This window comes from Numida meleagris, chromosome 8 (genome assembly GCF_002078875.1).
Source record: "Numida meleagris isolate 19003 breed g44 Domestic line chromosome 8, NumMel1.0, whole genome shotgun sequence".
Lineage (NCBI taxonomy): Eukaryota > Metazoa > Chordata > Aves > Galliformes > Numididae > Numida > Numida meleagris.
The window spans coordinates 13,031,000-13,047,506 of NC_034416.1; the positions used below are offsets into that span (position 1 = coordinate 13,031,000).

General features: G+C 42.7%; 2 protein-coding genes and 1 non-coding gene across 4 annotated transcripts in view; 2 read left to right on the forward strand and 1 right to left on the reverse strand.

Moving 5' to 3' along the window:
• On the reverse strand, window positions 288-402 carry TRNAL-CAA. Its single transcript has 2 exons — window positions 365-402; window positions 288-333 (listed from the first exon to the last, which is right to left on the reverse strand). It is a non-coding gene; the product is annotated as a tRNA-Leu (tRNA).
• On the forward strand, window positions 621-2,995 carry LOC110402986 (cytochrome c oxidase subunit 7B, mitochondrial). The gene is made up of 3 exons (XM_021405676.1): window positions 621-775; window positions 2,031-2,158; window positions 2,777-2,995. The coding sequence occupies exons 1-3, from the start codon at window positions 739-741 to the stop codon at window positions 2,849-2,851; spliced, it is 240 nt and encodes a 79-aa protein (XP_021261351.1). The 5' UTR covers window positions 621-738; the 3' UTR covers window positions 2,852-2,995.
• ATP7A (ATPase copper transporting alpha) overlaps window positions 3,621-16,507 on the forward strand; it is a 29,793-nt gene continuing 16,906 nt past the window's right edge. Inside the window, exons 1-4 of one of the 2 annotated variants that reach the window (XM_021405664.1) lie at window positions 3,621-3,757; window positions 12,232-12,368; window positions 14,368-14,857; window positions 15,594-16,322. In XM_021405664.1, the coding sequence (XP_021261339.1) occupies window positions 12,261-12,368; window positions 14,368-14,857; window positions 15,594-16,322 (1,327 nt within the window). In that variant the 5' untranslated portion in view covers window positions 3,621-3,757; window positions 12,232-12,260. Of the gene's footprint in view, window positions 3,758-3,838; window positions 4,145-12,231; window positions 12,369-14,367; window positions 14,858-15,593; window positions 16,323-16,507 lie in introns of those variants that run through there. The other variant, XM_021405665.1, reaches the window with a different exon arrangement.

Below are 16,507 nucleotides of genomic sequence, written 5' to 3' on the forward strand. Positions count from 1 at the left end.
GTGCGCTTCCCACTGTTATAAACGCGTGCCTATCGCTATGCTGTGTATTTAAAAGGTGGTTAAAATTATAAATGAAGTGCATTTGTAAAACTTTCGGTCGGTGGTAGTGAGCTGGGGGATATCAAGCGCTCACGCTTCTTTCTGACTGAGGACGTGAGTAAAATAGAGCGCCATGTCAGCGCTGCAGGGCTCACCGCAATTTCTAATTGCGCTAGAAGTCCTTCAGCTGTTTAGATTGTAGGGATTGGGATTGGTACAGTTTGAAAGAAAAAAAAAAAAAAAAGTGGTGTCAGAAGTGGGATTCGAACCCACGCCTCCATTCGGAGACCAGAATACCCAACCGCCATGGGAAGGCGCGGAACGCCTTGAGTCTGGCGCCTTAGACCACTCGGCCATCCTGACACTGCGTCGAACGTGGCCGCGGGGAGGCTCTTACTCCATTCGTCACGAGTGCGCCAGCTCGTCACTGGAGATTTGTTTCCTGGCGTTTCGTGAAGAGGCGTTCGTGAATCTGTATACCAGAAAGCAAGAGCCCCTGTCTGTCTCCCAGCTACACAGTTTTCTCCGCTAGAGCTCCATCGTAGCGAAAAGGCACTTACCCTCGGCGGCACTACATTACCCAGAGGGCGACGTTCGGCGGCGCGGCGCATTGGCGACTTCCGGCGCGGCCATTTTGTTTTTCACTGCTCACCAAGGGTACGTGCATCCGCCGGCCGCGGTCGGGCTGTGTTTGGCACCATGTTTCCTGTGGCCAGGGCTGCTTTGAACCTCACGGGTAAGGAAGGGGCTCTCCGGAGTGCAGCTGTACGGGGGCTCTCGGGGTGCTGGGGCAGGCCGTTTCCTCAGGGCTCTCTGCACGGTTTGCTGCCCCTGTCAGGGGGTCCCAGCGGCCTGGGCCCTGTCCCACGGAGTCTCTGGACTCGCCTCACCCCGGTGAGGTTCATGAGGGCAGCTGTGGGGCCGCTGTCTCATCGTTCTTCCTATTCTTTTGCCTTTTTCCCCTCCTTTACTCGAGCTGACCTTGGGTTTCCTTGCTCGGTGCTTTTCCTCCTTGATCTGAACACACATCGACATCATGTAATCTGCATAGAGAAGTGGAACAGTGGCTCAGTGTTGTCAATGCCAAATGCTTAAAGTCAAGGGTAAAGCAGTCTCTCTGGTGACAGTCTCACCAGTACTTAACCCAGATCTCTCACGTTTGGTGCTGGCTCACGAGTGGTTGCAGTGTCCTTAGCTCGAGGTGCACACTCCTGAAGGTGCTGAGCTATTTCTCTCAGTGTTCAAGCTTCTGCTGTCAATGCAAAAGAAACGTGCTTGTGTTCACAGAGCACTGCAGGGACATAACAGCATTTGGAATGTCATCAGGACGGCGATGGCAGTTATGTTTCAGTCAGTATGAACCATCATTGTGAAACTCCTATTTAAAAAAAAAAAAGTTATGCTGTATAATGGCTGTCTTTATGCACGGATGACTGTTTCATCAATTTGTTCACCAAAAATCATAAAGGGAATGAGAAAGGTGTTATTAAAACCCATGGTCTTGAACCCATGGGTTTTACACATTTGATGGTGGGCTTCCTCCTGAAAATGTTCAAGTACACGTACTGATAATGAAAGATTTCTAAATATGAAATCTCAAATATAGATTCAGAAAGTAAAGCATTACATGCTCAAATTACTTCCTTAGATAAATAGTCATACAGTTTTTACTGTACTTGAACTGCCACACTGGGGTCCCAGAGGAAAAAAAGGAAAAGGTAACAGAAAGGATTTGCTTCCTGGAAGCAAATTTCAAGAATGACTTTCACAGGAGAGACTGGGAGAGATGAAACAAAATGCAAGGCTTTCTGTAAATCCCATGCTTTGGAATCGTTCCAACGGGCTAAAGATAATTTTATTTCTAAGTTTTTAATGAAGTTTTTTTAATGCTGATTGTTGCCTTTCTGCTGGTGGAAGATGAGGATTGTGAGTGATTTGAATTCGTATTTGAGTTGACTTCTGTATTTCTGATTCTCTTTGACATGCCTTAGCTCGTGGTGTTCAGCGTACTGCAGTAAGACAAACTCATCATCGCAAACATGAACCTAACTTCCATGATAAATATGGAAATCTGGTGCTAATTGGCGGAGCAGCAGTTTTTGCTTCTGTCTGGGGATATGTAAGTCTTCCCTTTACCATCTTGTGTAGTATCTGTAAACTTGTAAGCTATTTTCAGAAGGGCTTACTTATTGCAAATATCTTAAGTTATTTTCAAGAATCGAAATTCATGGATTTTGGAATTTATTTTTTTAAGTGACTAGCTGTGTGACAGAGATGGAAGTTGTATTACTTCGTATTTTGAGTTTTTACACAAACTTCAGCATTTCATTGACTTTTAAAATGTAGCAGGAACAAGCATTGTCTATTTCACTTGGGTTGCCTAAGCTATTCAGGCAGAAATTTTAGCCGAAGATTTTATGCTGTTGATTTTAATTTTTATGGAAGTTACAGTGAAAACAGCTTGGGTGATGTACAAGAAATGAATGTAGTGATTTAGTGAATTTTAGTGCTGTGGTTTTACATCCTAGACTCTTTTTTCTAAAGCTAGGTATTTTGAAATAGAAAACTGAAGTATTTAAGTAATGTTCAACATAAATATTTTCCACTTCCTTACTGAAAGATGGCAACAATAACACATTCTAGTACAAGAAATCTAAACTGGGAGTGGTAGAAATATCCATAATAGAATGTTTCTTTGATTTCAGAGTTAATAATCTTGATTTTTATCCTCCTACAGGTGTTCACAAAATCTGGAATCGAGTGGGGCTTGTCACCAGTTGGCAGAGTCACTCCGAAAGAATGGAGGGAGTAACAGCTTTTGTTTGTAATGAACTGGTCTAAGCTTTCACTGGAGGAAAAAACAAGTACGCATGTGCCACGAATATAATGGCATTTGTTCCCTGGGTACCACTTGTGCTGTGGCATTCCTGGTCTAATAAACATACCTAGAAATCTCTCTGGCTCTTCGAGGTTTCCTTTGTGTTGTGTCTCTTTGCTGAAGCAACGTAAGAAGACTTAAATGGGCCATTTTAGGTAATCCCAGTTGTTCCTTTCACTGGAGGATAACGGAGAGGTCCAAAACATGGTATTGTTTCCTGTTTGATACACGTACAGAAATGAACCGCACAGGAGTTCCTGTGGAGTTCACAGCGCTCCCTCTGGGTGCGGCTGGCCACCTGACAGCAACCTCTGCGTTTTCCTTTCAGATCCTTTTCCCACGTGGTCTGCTAATCCTGTCACCCTGAGTGAGATGCTTCTCTCTTGGGGCTGGCAAGGGCTGCGTGTTTCTTCTGCTGAATCTAAACTGGTTTCTGAGTCAGAGACACTCGCCGTCGGTAGCTCAGTGCTGCTTTTCACTGATGCTCAGAGAAATATGGGTTTTCAGGCGCAAGTCTTCGCTAATTAAAATGGTGGGGGGTAGATTTGCGCTACGTGCGGCCCTCGTAAACCGCGGAGTCGCTCTGAAACACGAGTTCGGTGCTTTCTGAGGCACTGACGGCTGAAACGGCCGCCTACCCTCCCACCGCCGACTTCTCCGCGGCCCGCGCCGCGGCAATGAGGCAGCGCTCCGGCGGGCGGCGAGCACGTGACGGCCGCGCGTGTCACGTGAGCAGGCGCCGCTGGCTGGCGGGGCGGGGCCGGGCCGGGCCGTGGCTGTGAGGCTCGGTGCTCGCGGCCTACAGCGGAGCGGTTTCTGCACCGGGACGCGGTGACGGAGGTAGGGGCGGCTCGCGGTGCCCGCACGGCGGTGCGAAGCTGGGCTTTGGGTGGAGGAAGCGCCCTCGGATACGCGCGGAGGGCGTCGCCGTGCGCTGCGGGGTGCGGGTGGTGGGTAAGGCGGGAGCCGGTGCTCCCTTCGCCCGCGGGGGTTTCCAGGGCACGGCTGCGGATGAGCGGGGTGCGCGTCCCACGGCTCTTCCAGCTCCTTTCCCTTCGGCTCGGAGCTGCTGTACAGCACCCAGCGCTTTGCCTTGTCACCGCTGCGCGTAAACGCTGTAGGTTTTTCCAAGACTTTCATGAAAAGCGTAGTGTCAGTACGCAGGAAGAGGGCCAGCGCTTGTTTATGAGGATTTGCGGTACAGTTTCTCCATGAGGATGAAATCCGGTGAGCTGCAGCTGCTCTGTGCTAACGCTCTGAAAATTGCGTGTAACTTTTGTTAGTGTAAAGCTATGCTTCTTAAAAGTCTTTACGTAGTCGTTTCAGGTTGTGTTTCTGTACTTGAGTACTTGTTGCATCGTGTTTCTGGATGCAGATAGACCAATGAATCGTTTTGTTGTTCAGTAATGCGGAGGTTAGGTATGTGTATTAGGATGCACCCTGAGAGCATCAACGCGATTTATGTAGAAATCCATAAATAAGTACATTCTCTAGTTGTAGGGAGAAGACGTGAACTTGTTTTACCTTCCCAGGTGATGAATAAGCAAAGGAAGAGCTGGCATAACTTGCCACTCGCTGGTTTTATTCCTATTTTCACTTCTGTAATGCATCATGTGTTGTGTCTCGAGACTAAGCCTGGGAATGGGAGGCCTCGGTTGACCTTGGTAGACTCATATAACAAGTCTTGCTAAATTATATTCTGTTCTAATGTTCATAATGATTCCGCCAGGGGAATATTCACATTCTCCAAAAATCCATCTCAAAGAGTTAGCAGAAGGACTGGAGCAAGTGCAAGGATTTGGAAAGAACTTGTCTTGAATAGCTATAGAACTCTCATTAGAACTGGAATAGAATATTTTCAGTTTGTACTTTTTTTTTTTTTTTCATCCTACTGCTATAGAAATAAAATTCCTCAGGGGAGTTTCTGCAGCTTGCCAACCAGGCAGAAGTTGCTTAAGACTTGAGCAGCGTGAATTGCCCTGTGTAGTCTCACGTAGCTGTCTGTGATAGGTATTTATTATAATGAGCGGTTTCCCCTGCTGAGTAAGCTTCATGTATCTAGTCTGACTTTAAACGTAACCATTTGCCAGTGAAAGTGAAAAAATCTCTGTTCTTTTCTGTCAGACCGGGTCCCCTGTAACCCATCCTCCAGTATTTTCGTGAGCTGACCGGGATGATCCGGCTTTGTCTTCTTATGCTGTCCTTTGTTCTTCTTTTTTTGTATGTTCTTGGAGACATTTAGGGAGAGGTACCTCGCTTCCACTTAATGTAATTAGGAATTTCTCCTGATGCCATAAACAAAGCTTTTAGGTAGGACTGGGCCACTTGGAAATTTTATCAAGCCCTAAGGCTGTAGTTAAATCTGACAGATTCTGTGCCTGGCGTTTGTTTGATGCTGCCCAGCTTTTGCTGGCTTCTTTCAGCAGCTATAAAATCAAAGTGCATGTAGAAAACTTCAGTGAAAACTGAAACTGTACTCTTGAAGGAGCGCACACCATAGTTCTGTTACATATCCCTGCTGATCCCTGGAACAGACACAAAGCATGTTTGCTGTGCATGGTGCATCGCTACACTGCGATGCCTGTGTTGGCTCTGATACTAGAAGCTCTGAAGCATTTTTTGCGGTGTAAACTGGGAGTCTAGAGTTTTACCAGTGTTGTAACTTCTACTTTACGTTGCTCATCTTTTCTTAGCGGTGCGAGGTTGTAACTGACAGCTTTGACTTCACCTAGCCTTAGCATGCTTCAGTGTACTTTACTTACTGCTGTTAGCACATCCAAAGAAATGGCTTATGGATGTGAATCTGAGTTTCTCAACTGCCTTGTACTTCATGACTGTTTCTTTTTCCTTTCCATTGGAAGAAGTAGTTGTTGGAAGTAGGAATAGTTTCTGTTGCCTCATATGCTTAATAAAAACACTAATTGACTTTGCTGAAGAAAGTGAAATGCTTGGATTCTAACACAGGCAACCCAACCGTTAGGTTGAAAAATCAGAATCATTAAGGTTGGAAAAGGCCTCCAAGATCATCCAGTCCAACTGTTCGCCTACCACCAATATTGCCCACTAGGCTGTGTCCCAAAGTACCACATCTGTATGTTTCTTGAACATCTCCAGGCACGGTGACTCCACCACCTCCCTGGGCAGCTGTTCCAGTGCCTCAACACTCTTTCGGAGATGAAGTTTTTCCTAATATCCAACCGGAACTGGTATGTGCAAAACCATACACATATGCCTGTTCCCAGATACTGTTTTGTTTTGAGTTATTCCTTGTACACCACCTGTTCCCTTGCTGAATGTTGCTGTGCCAGGGTAGCAAACTGTTTGGTTCTGTGCTGACTGCAAAGCCAGATTATTCTAGGCCTCTGCTCCTTCACTGATGGTGTTAATATACAAACAAGGAAGTAGTACTGCTTTGTATACTGCAAAACACAGGTGAAAGAGTAATGAAGGAATTAAAACATCTGAAAGGGAGTTACTAGAGATATTAAGCTGTAAATAGTACACTAGGGAATACAGTAAGTTAACAGATCCTTTTACAAAGCATGTTCGAAGTCAAGACTGAGATGAACTTTAGATTGTATTGCAGAACAGCACTATTTGAAGCTTTGTGGTTTCTAACGAAGCTGTTAGACAAAGTGTGTGTGAGGGGGGGGTTGTGCCGTTTGTCTGCGTTGTCAAATCCCAAATCAAGATGTTCTGCCGATGGAGCTGTGTCCTGGTTTAGAATACAACTGTTACTCTTCTCTACAGGATGCGTGATCTGTAACTTAGTATCTTGCAGAAAAGAATGTGTCTGTGATTGTTATAACCCAAAGGGTCACCCAGCCTGCCCGCGTACAGAGTGCAGCAGTGGGGTCATAGGGTTCTGCAATACACAAAGACATGGAGGCAACACGTGGAGGCTTTATTCTTTCAAGGTTTCTATTTATTAAAGATTACCACTAGCAAATACGCAATTAGTAAGGCAGGCACATGTATAGATAATAAGCTATTACAGACATTACAAGCAAATATATCTGTAGTAGATATTAAGGACATAGCACTAATTAGTAGCAGCAACAATTAGAGGTGGTAAAAGATCAGTAATGTAATACTAGCAAATACAGATTGCATTGCGGGTTCAACAAACTCAAATACTGTGACAGGGAATATGGATTACAAACGTAACAAGACTCTACATACAACAGATTATGTACATATGTGTGTTTCGTAAAACTGCCAGTCCCAGGTGCATTAAGTGAGAAGTTCTAAGTTCAAACCGTTGCTGTAGCACACAGTGATTGCTGAGGTGCATCCTCAGCAGTTTGTGGATAACACCAAGCTGTGGGGTGTGGTTGACGTGCCTGAGGGACGGGATGCCATCCAGAGAGACCCACACAGGCTGAGCAGTGTGCCCAGGAGAACCTGCTGAGGTTCAGCAAATCCAAGCGCAAGGTCTGGACCAGGGCTGTGGCAAGCTCCATTATCAGTGCAAGCTGGGGGATGACACGGTTAAGTACTGCCTGCCAAGAAGGACCTGGGGGTACTGGTGGATGGTGAGCTGGACATGAGCCAGCGGTGTGCCCTGGCAGCCCAGAAAGCCAACTGGATCCTGGGCTGCATCAAGAGCAGCAGGGCCAGCAGGGTTAGGGAGGGGATCTGCCCCTCTGCTCTGCGCTGTGAGGCCTCACCTGGAGTGCTGTGTCCACATGTGGAGTCATACACTCACCAAGGTTGGAAAAGACCTCCGAGATCATCCAGTCCAACCATCTACGTAGTCCTCAGCACAGGAGAGACATGAACCTGTTGGAGCATGTCCAGAGGAGGGCCATAAAAGTGGTCTGAAGGATGGAACAGCTCCGTACGAGGACAGGCTGAGAGCTGGGGCTGTGCAGCATGGAGAAGGGAAGACTGCGGGAGAGCTGAGGGCGGCCTGGCAGTACGTGAAGGGGGCTGCGAGAAAGAAGGGGATGGACTCTGCAGCAGGGTGTGTTGTGATAGGACACGAGGAAATGGTTTCAAATGAAAAGAGGGGAGATTTAGATTGGATATAAGGAATATATTTTTTACCATAATGGTGGTGAGGCACTGGCACAGGTTGCCCAGAGAGGTTGTGGTGCCCCATCCCTGGAGACACTCAAGGTCAGGCTGGATGGGGCTCTGAGCACCTGTGGGTGTCGCTGGTCACTGGGGGGGCTTGGAGTGATGGCCTTTGAGGCTCCCTTCCAACTCAAACAATTCTATGTTCACTGTGCAGCCTCATGAAGAGTATTTTGACTTCTGCATCCTTTTTCTTTTCAACTTGGTAAAATACTAATGCAATGAAGTGAAATAGCATTAAACTGTCAGTATTTGTATGCCACTTGTTTACATATAACCATAATTTATTGGTGTAACAAATATTTTTCAGGCTGCTTAGTTGTGAATATGGTGTAAGTTAATGTCAGAAGGAAGAAAATATGTCTTTTAAGTTTCAGCTGAAGTAGTTCTTCAAAGAAGCACTCATAAGGGGAGGTAGAGTGTTAGAGATGAATATACCCAAGTAGAATACTGTCATGGGTGTAAGAGCATGTTAGCTTTTAGTATTTTCCTGGGAATCTTGTAACAGGAGGAAGAAGGGAGCGTGTATACATTCCCTGTGTAATAATGTTATCCTTTCCTCAGAAAACAAGTCTCTTAAAAGTATCAAGAGTGCTGGAAATCCAGACAGGTTGGCATTCGTAAATCTTACCTTTCATTTATGCCTTTCTGCCTTGTGCTTGTTTGAATTACAGTTCCCTCCAGGAGAGGATTTTCCCTACTGTGTTTATACTGTGCTTAATGGTGTGGTGCCTTGATCAGCTGTTCCTAAGAGAACAGTCTTTGAAAAGCCCAAACAAACTTACACAAACCCCTCCCTGAGGCAGTGAGATGAATGAAACTTGGTTGTTTCTAATTTATTATTGAAATCCAAACCCTAGCAGATATGTTTTATTTTAAAGGAAGAACTCTGCCTGTACAAAACAATGCACATCAAATCCTCTTGACGTAATAGGATTTTAATGTGCTTTGTGATCCTAACATGGCTATTCAGGTTCAGAATTACTGCAATCAAATTTTCTTCCACTTCTATAAGTACCAGACTTGAAGTCACCTCACAAACTGTGTTTAGTTATAACAGGCCAGTAAGGCAGACTAACTGTAACTGCTACTTCCTTTTCCACATGTTTCCTCTTAAGTGGGAAACACGAGGCTGTATGAAAAGTAGTGGAATTGACTGTGTGTAGGATAAGCAGCAGATGGGGAAGGAAGGAACCTCGGAAAACGGAGGAAATATTTTTCCCTTTCACACCATAATCATACTAGGTGTTTGGGGTCTTAAGTATTTATAGTGTTTTCTCTATATATAGTGTTTCTCTCTATATATAACAGTTAATTCTCACCTATACATTAAAATAAATTGCAGTGCTGTTATTGAAAGTGGTATTGAAAACACTTTAATAATGTTACTTTACCTTATTGCATGCCTAGTTGCTGTTAGTTTGACATGAGTAGAAAAGACTACCACTGTATCCTTGTTGGTTGTAATAAATGGACACAACCTACTGCAGCTTGACTCAACCCCAGGACAGGCAGGAGCCAGCAGGCTTTCTCAGGCTGCCCTGCACTAGTACAACAGCTCATCCAAGGCAACGTATCTCACCAACCTATGTTAATTTTAGGTAGCAGATCGTGTATATTGTTTTCCTTACTTTACATTTCTTCTAAATGTAGTAACAGTGCAGTTGTCAGGGCAGTTCCAAGTTTATGATAAATCTGAAATGCTTTTAAATTCACTATTCTGCAGACTGTACGAGGTGACAGATGATAGACTGTGATAGCTCAGTTCTCTGTATCTGACTGTTGTGCTTACAAAATACCCTGCAAGTCAAGTACTTCTTGAAACTTTACCTGTACTTTAGCCTTGTGGGAAGATTCATCGCTCCCTGACTGTGGAATTACAATTATGTCTTTGTTTGTTCTTCACGGACTGAGCATTCCTCATGGAAGAACAGAAGGATCAGTAAGGGTCAGGTGATGAAATGAAAGCACACGTTACCTTAGTTAGCTTTATGGTGTTTTTTACAGCATGTCTTGTACCTCAGTGTATACAGATGAGCCTGAGAAAGGAAGTATCATATGAAGCTCTTAAAATGCACTGTTCTGATGATTCGTAACTCCCTTGCGTTTCAAGTGTGGTTCCCTATTTCTGTAGATGTGTAAATGATTACCTGTAGATATTTGTATGGCTGTTGCTGATAATTCAGATCCTCAGAATAGGCAAGAAGTGAGAGCTGTACTAACTCTTCAGGTAGAGTTATCATATTAGTTCTTTTCTTAGCACACTGAGTTACTGTTTTCTATAAAGTACAGCATAATGTGATGCCTCACTTAATATAAGTTGCTATTTTATCTTCTGAGTCAGCAGAACCCAATCCGCACAGCCAGTGCAAGCGTCAATGCTGATTTTGGAGGCTTAGCAATAACTGCAGCTTTTGCCCGCTGCTTTCCCTTGGAGCTCTCGGCACTGGGACCACCATGTATTGCAGTGCATCCTTTTCACATTCCCACTCATGTCTGGAAGAAGAGCTACAGCAGGGAGCCACTTTTTGGTTCTGATCCCGCAGTTGCCAACAGCCTCGAGTTGCATACGCAGCCCTTTTGCTTCCCAACTTCATCTGTGATTTGGATGGCGGGATCAAACATCAGCACTTCGCCGTATATTCTGCGTAAATGCGTGATGCCTTTTAGGAAGGTCAGGAGCTGTGGGTTGTTCGGAGTGTTGGTGAGATTTCAGCAGGTGTGGGAGTGCTGCTCAGACTTTTGTGGCTATCGGGGAAAACGTTCCTACATTGAACAGCTATAAAAGCAGCTCTTCATAGAGTCCAAAGTCCTTGTGACCACGAGGTTTTCTCAGCGACTTGCTGACCATTCCTGCCATGCTTATCGTTGATGTGCACTAACTCCTGTTGTCTCTTGTGGCATACTCTGTGGTTCTTCAACAAAACTCCTACTGCCTCCTGGTATATAAAGGCTCATGCTACCATTCAGATCACTTAGCTAGTCATTCGTGGGTGTCAGGGAATGCCCTGGGGAAATCCTTAAAATCAGCTTCTCAGACTATCTTTTATTATGTTTGCATGTTTATTGTTATATATTTTGACCTAGTAATTATAGTTTAATTTACACATGCCAGTGTCTGATCAACAAGTATGCAATGTGTTCCTGGCTCTTCACATATTGACAGTTCAAAGGATTGTACTGTCTCTACTTGCTGGCTGAGCTTCAGCATTTAGTTTGAGGTTTTATGCATCGGTGAGGTAAACCTGGTTCTACAGTGAAACGTTCCAGTATTCCATGTGTGGCTTCAGAGTGTCTCAAAGCAAAACCAGAAGCGTTCAGATGCAGTTGTGAAATGCTACCAAGGAGAGAACAAATTGATTTTCTTAAACGCTGGTCTTACATACTGTAATCTAGTTTCAAAGACAAGTCCCCAGGGTAATAACCATTTAAGCACACGTGTACCTTCAGCTGGTTGGTTAGTCATCCGAAGTTGTTGATGCATTCACTGCATCCAGACACTGAGCATTTGACTGATTATCTTCCTGCTCATTAGCTGCTCATGTAATGAAAAAAATGGGAATTTTTGAAGGTTAAAAAAATCTCAAAATCTCTTCTTTTGTCTCATTTCTCCTCTGTTTCTTAATCTGAGTGTTGGACAAATGAATTATTTTGCAATTGGCATTATTCTATAGACAAATTTCACTTAGGTCTAGTGTTGTTTTTTTTTTTTCTGGGCTTGTATTTACAAGCAAAAATAACGATCATTAGAGAGGAGCAGAAATTAGATATTTCTGAATGAGATGTGGAAAAACTTTTATTCCCTAGGACTAGTTCCAACGTTACTTACTCTTGCTAATATAGGATAATGCAAAAGAGATATAAATGTGGACAAACACAATTGTCCTCTGTCACTGTGCTTTACGTGCCTTCCTCTTGATCTGGCATTCCAAGTGCTTTCTTTTCAGTAATTTAATTGCACACCAGTGAGTCACAGCTTGCCTGCATGTGATTAAATGATTGTGATTGTAATACAAAGCAAATCATAAATGTCTGAATAATTCTGTCTGAAAATACATAGGAACAAGTAGCTAAATGTCTCCTTCATGCTAAGCTTTGCCCAACATTACATTTTGATCAGATTTTGAAATCTGCTAGAGTTATGTGCCCAGGTACATCATCTGTGAAATTGCAGCTGATTGTTTTGATTTTTTTTTATGATTTTTTTTCCTTAAATAATTCTTTTTGACCAACAGTGATGAGAAGACGTGAGTAGAGTTTGAAGATGGAGGCAAGATCCATAGTCATTGGGGTGGAGGGAATGACATGCCACTCCTGTGTTCAGGCCATCGAACAGCATGTCGGGAAGATGAATGGTATCCATAGCATCAAAGTAAGTAATGCTACCCATTTGTTAGGAAGTTTTGTTCCTATCTGGTATAAGCAAGAGAAAAGCAAGTGCTTACCGTGCTGCACAATACTGAGTTGTGCAGGGAGCTGAGTTGTCATCTGTTTCTCCTCAAGTAACATTCTGCTTCAATTCAGTAGTGTGAATTTCAGTGCTTAATTCAGTATTGGGATATAATGAGAAGCTTACTAAAAACAAGTTAGATGTTCACGTTCTTTTGTGCTGTCCATTGAGAGAAAGAGCAGCAGAACTACAGTCCTGAGCAACTGGTGGAGCTACTTGGTTTGCCCTTAATCCAGACTTCCTGGAACTGCCTTGATTTTTAACCTCTTTTTGTGATGCTTTCTTGGTGCGGAAGAGATACCAATATTGTTAATTTTATTTTTCTGTTATGAGAGAAGTAATGGATGATGGAGTGTTCCAAGGTGAGCTGGCTAGTCCTGTACAGTGCATCACGCTATGGTATTTTCAATAATGAAACCATTTTAAAAGCTGGGAGATGCCTTTTGGTCGTATGGCTAGTTTGTGCAAGAAGGAGCCGTCCCAACAATTACAGCTGCAGGGAATTCCGGAGTTTAATTACTAGCTCGTGGAATCTTGCTGTAACATTCTGTAGCAGTTGATTTTTACTCTACAGAAAATTGTATTTTCTTGGTCTTGTCAGATTTATTCCATTTTAGTGGGCGTGTCAGAGATGAACGCTGTGCTTATCAGAATTTGGCATCCTGTCCTTATTCGGGGATGCGTGACTGTTGCCTCTGGCTTATTTTGAAAGTTTTACCATGGTGCACCTTTCTGTACAGAAGCAAATGATATGCCTGTTAGTACAGTTTACTTCTGCGTGAAGTACGAATTCATGTATGCTTACAGAAACATGATTTGCTTTCAGAATCTCTGAGAATTCTGAGAAACAAAAACTTAGGTTTATGTTGAGTGATTATGAACTAGGTCAGCAAGAGAGGTGAATATTGGATTGCTAATACAGACAACAGGGCAGCATTTAGGTAATTTTGCCTCCAGCTGCACTGAAACCAGTTAATGTCTGTATTCCTAATTCTGCTAAGGCTCATAATTCGGACAAAAATGAGGAAAGGTGATTCTTAAAATCGTTTTGCTGGTGTAATTTAATCACGTCTGTGGCCTTTAGGTTGTTTCTTTGCCCAAAGTAAAGATAAAATTTAATGATAGTGTGTTGGGCCTCTGGCAGGCATTGGCTTTTCCTTTTGGAAACTGCAATAATTGTGTTTGACGTATCATCAGTTGGGAGCAAATTAAATTGTGTATCTTTGTACCATTGAATGTGAAAGGTTAGTACTAAATCAGGAAGTCTCTGGATCACCAAAATGTACAGAGAGAAGAAACAGCTTCTTTGCTGTTTGTCATGTATCTAATGTCAAAACTGAATTTTGCTCTCAGAAGCCTGATGCACTTTATTCCACAAAGCAGGGTAATAGCTTGCGCCTAAGATGCCAAGAGTTATTGGACTCCTTTCACTGCTACTTAAATATTCTGGATTTTTCAAAGAACGTTTTCTCTCATCCTTGTAATACGAGTGTAATTACTACTAACTGCAAAATTGTCCAAACAATTAAGATCTTTTTACTGTGGGCTCATTTGCTTTTGATTGAATTGCACTGAGTAATTAGAGAATTTGGCTCTGGAATTTTTGTTTGTTTGTTTTGCTATGAAATGCATTGATGTCGTCTGGATGTCTTAAGAAAAAGTGGCCTGACGGATTCCTCTTAAAGGATTCTGAAATTGGTAAGGGGAAAAAAATCTGCTTTGTCTAGACGTGTTGTTACACAGATGAACAGAAGTTACTGTGTGATGGCCATTGGTATGGCTTCATTGTTCAAGGTGGATGAAATTATACTGTATTACACCTGCAAATAATAGCTATTCATCATCCCATGCAGGTTATTAGTTCCTATCTCTTAATATTGCAATTTGCTAAGTTGGTTCTTGTTATTTTTCTCTTTGAAAGGTATCTCTAGAGGATAAGAATGCCGTCATTATTTATGACTCAAAACTGCACACTCCAGCAACGCTGCAGGAAGCAATATATGACATGGGCTTTGATGCTACATCAGCTGGTTCAAGCCCGCAACCTGTTTTACCTGACACTATTTTTATTACTATTCCTACTCAGTCAGCTCTAACATCTAGTGAGATTCGTAGTGCACTACTGAAGATCAAAGGTATCCTGGATGTTAAGATGTCCTCTGATCAAAAATCTGCAGTGGTGACTTTCCTTTCTTCCATTATAAATGGCAAGCAGATCATCCGCATGGTCCCAGGAGTAAACTTAAATATTTCAGCACCAGAGGTAACTCCAGGAACATGTGAAGATCCCAGCTGGTCTCACGCGAATAGTGTTTTGTTGCGCCTGAAAGTGGAGGGGATGACCTGCCATTCCTGCACCAGCACTATTGAAGGGAAGATTGGCAAACTGCAAGGAATTCAACGGATTAAAGGTAAAACCTTCCTTATAACAAAAAATATTTTTTTTTTAAAAATACATACTGTCTTCAGATGGCATTCTGGAGATAACTTGGATTTAGATTAGTTCTATATAACAGTTACCTAGTGTGATACCAGATACCTAGTTACATGTTACGTTTAATTTGGACTAGAAGTGAAGGGGCACCAAACTGGTGAGGATGCTTCTGTTAAATGAGTGATAATGTTCAGTGATTGCTTTGTGTTTTGGTGGGGAAACTGGAGTAGTAGTAGGGTTCTATAACTTCATTTTCAGTCATAGAATTCTCCAATACCAGGTGTCTTTTTTGTATTGCGATTAATGTTAGTTTATATTTTCTTTCCAATTAAAATTGTCTCATGTGGTTGTATCCAAAAGGAAAGACCAAATTATCTGTGTAAATAGCTTTAACATGAATGTAATGCAGCAGGCCATGGACAACAGAATGTATCTATTAAGAAACAGTAATGTCAATTGTGAACATCCTGGGAAAAGAGCCAAAACTGAGAAAAAGAGTATGCAGGAGTTGTGGCAGTATCCAGACAATTAATGATTGAACTAAATTATGTTAAAATTTAGTGAGCCACTTAAATGTCCTTTCATTTCCAGTTAAATTTCTGAGCATTTGAAGCATTCTTGGAAAGCTTTGACAACACCTATTGCTCTTAGAGAAACGTACTTGTTATGCTTAGGGCAGTAATGTGCACTTCTTTTTATTGTTTAATTTTCAGTGTCCTTGGACAATCAGGAAGCTGTTGTTGTGTATCAGCCTCAGCTAATCACAGCAGAGGAGATAAAACGTCAAATCGAAGCTGCGGGTTTCACAGCATCTTTCAAAAAGCAGCCTAGACCCCTTAAACTCAATGCTGTTGACCTGGAAAGGCTGAAGAATACTCAGACCAAAGGTTCTGACACAGCACCACTGAAAGAAAACCCAACGAGTGTGAATGATACTGAGACCGTTGTCTTCAGAATCGATGGCATGCACTGCAGTTCGTGTGTTTTCAATATTCAGAGTACCATATCAACACTCCCATCAGTAACAAGTATAATTGTTTCACTGGAGAATAAATCCGCTATTGTAAAATACAACCCAAACTTAATTACCATAGATGTACTGAGAAGTGCTGTGGAGGCAGTGTCTCCACAGACATTTAAAGTCAGCCTTCTTGATAAATATGAAAATGTAGCACTTTTCCCTGCACTGGCGTCTCCACTGAAGTCTGTGAAGGATGCTGGCCAGCCCCTTACTCAAGTTGTCGTGATAAATATTGAGGGAATGACTTGCAATTCTTGTGTGCAGTCTATCGAGGGAGTCATTTCCCAAAAGGCTGGTGTAAAATCTATTAATGTCTCTCTGGCAAATCATAATGGAACTATAGAATACGATCCTCTGCAAACATGCCCAGAAGATTTGCGATCCTCAATAGAAAATATGGGATTCGATGCATCTTTACCAGGTAATGACATTAAACTTTTAATCTTAAAAGTATTAGGCAGTTTTGTTTGGGATTTGGTACCACTGAAGATGAAATTAGCATTTAACATGTCAAGAGAAGCTTTATATCTTCACTGTTAGTGAGATAGTTAAGTGTACATGTAACGCTTCTTTTAAGACACTAGACCGACTAAAAATGGTTGAGAT

What these genes read in the sequence shown, in the direction of transcription:
- LOC110402986 (XM_021405676.1), top strand. Translation starts at nt 739, where the DNA reads ATGTTTCCTGTGGCCAGGGCTGCTTTGAACCTCACGG. An exon ending in GGCTGCTTTGAACCTCACGG is followed by an intron (nt 776 to 2,030) that starts GTAAGGAAGGGG and finishes GACATGCCTTAG; the next exon opens with CTCGTGGTGTTCAGCGTACT. An exon ending in TTGCTTCTGTCTGGGGATAT is followed by an intron (nt 2,159 to 2,776) that starts GTAAGTCTTCCC and finishes ATCCTCCTACAG; the next exon opens with GTGTTCACAAAATCTGGAAT.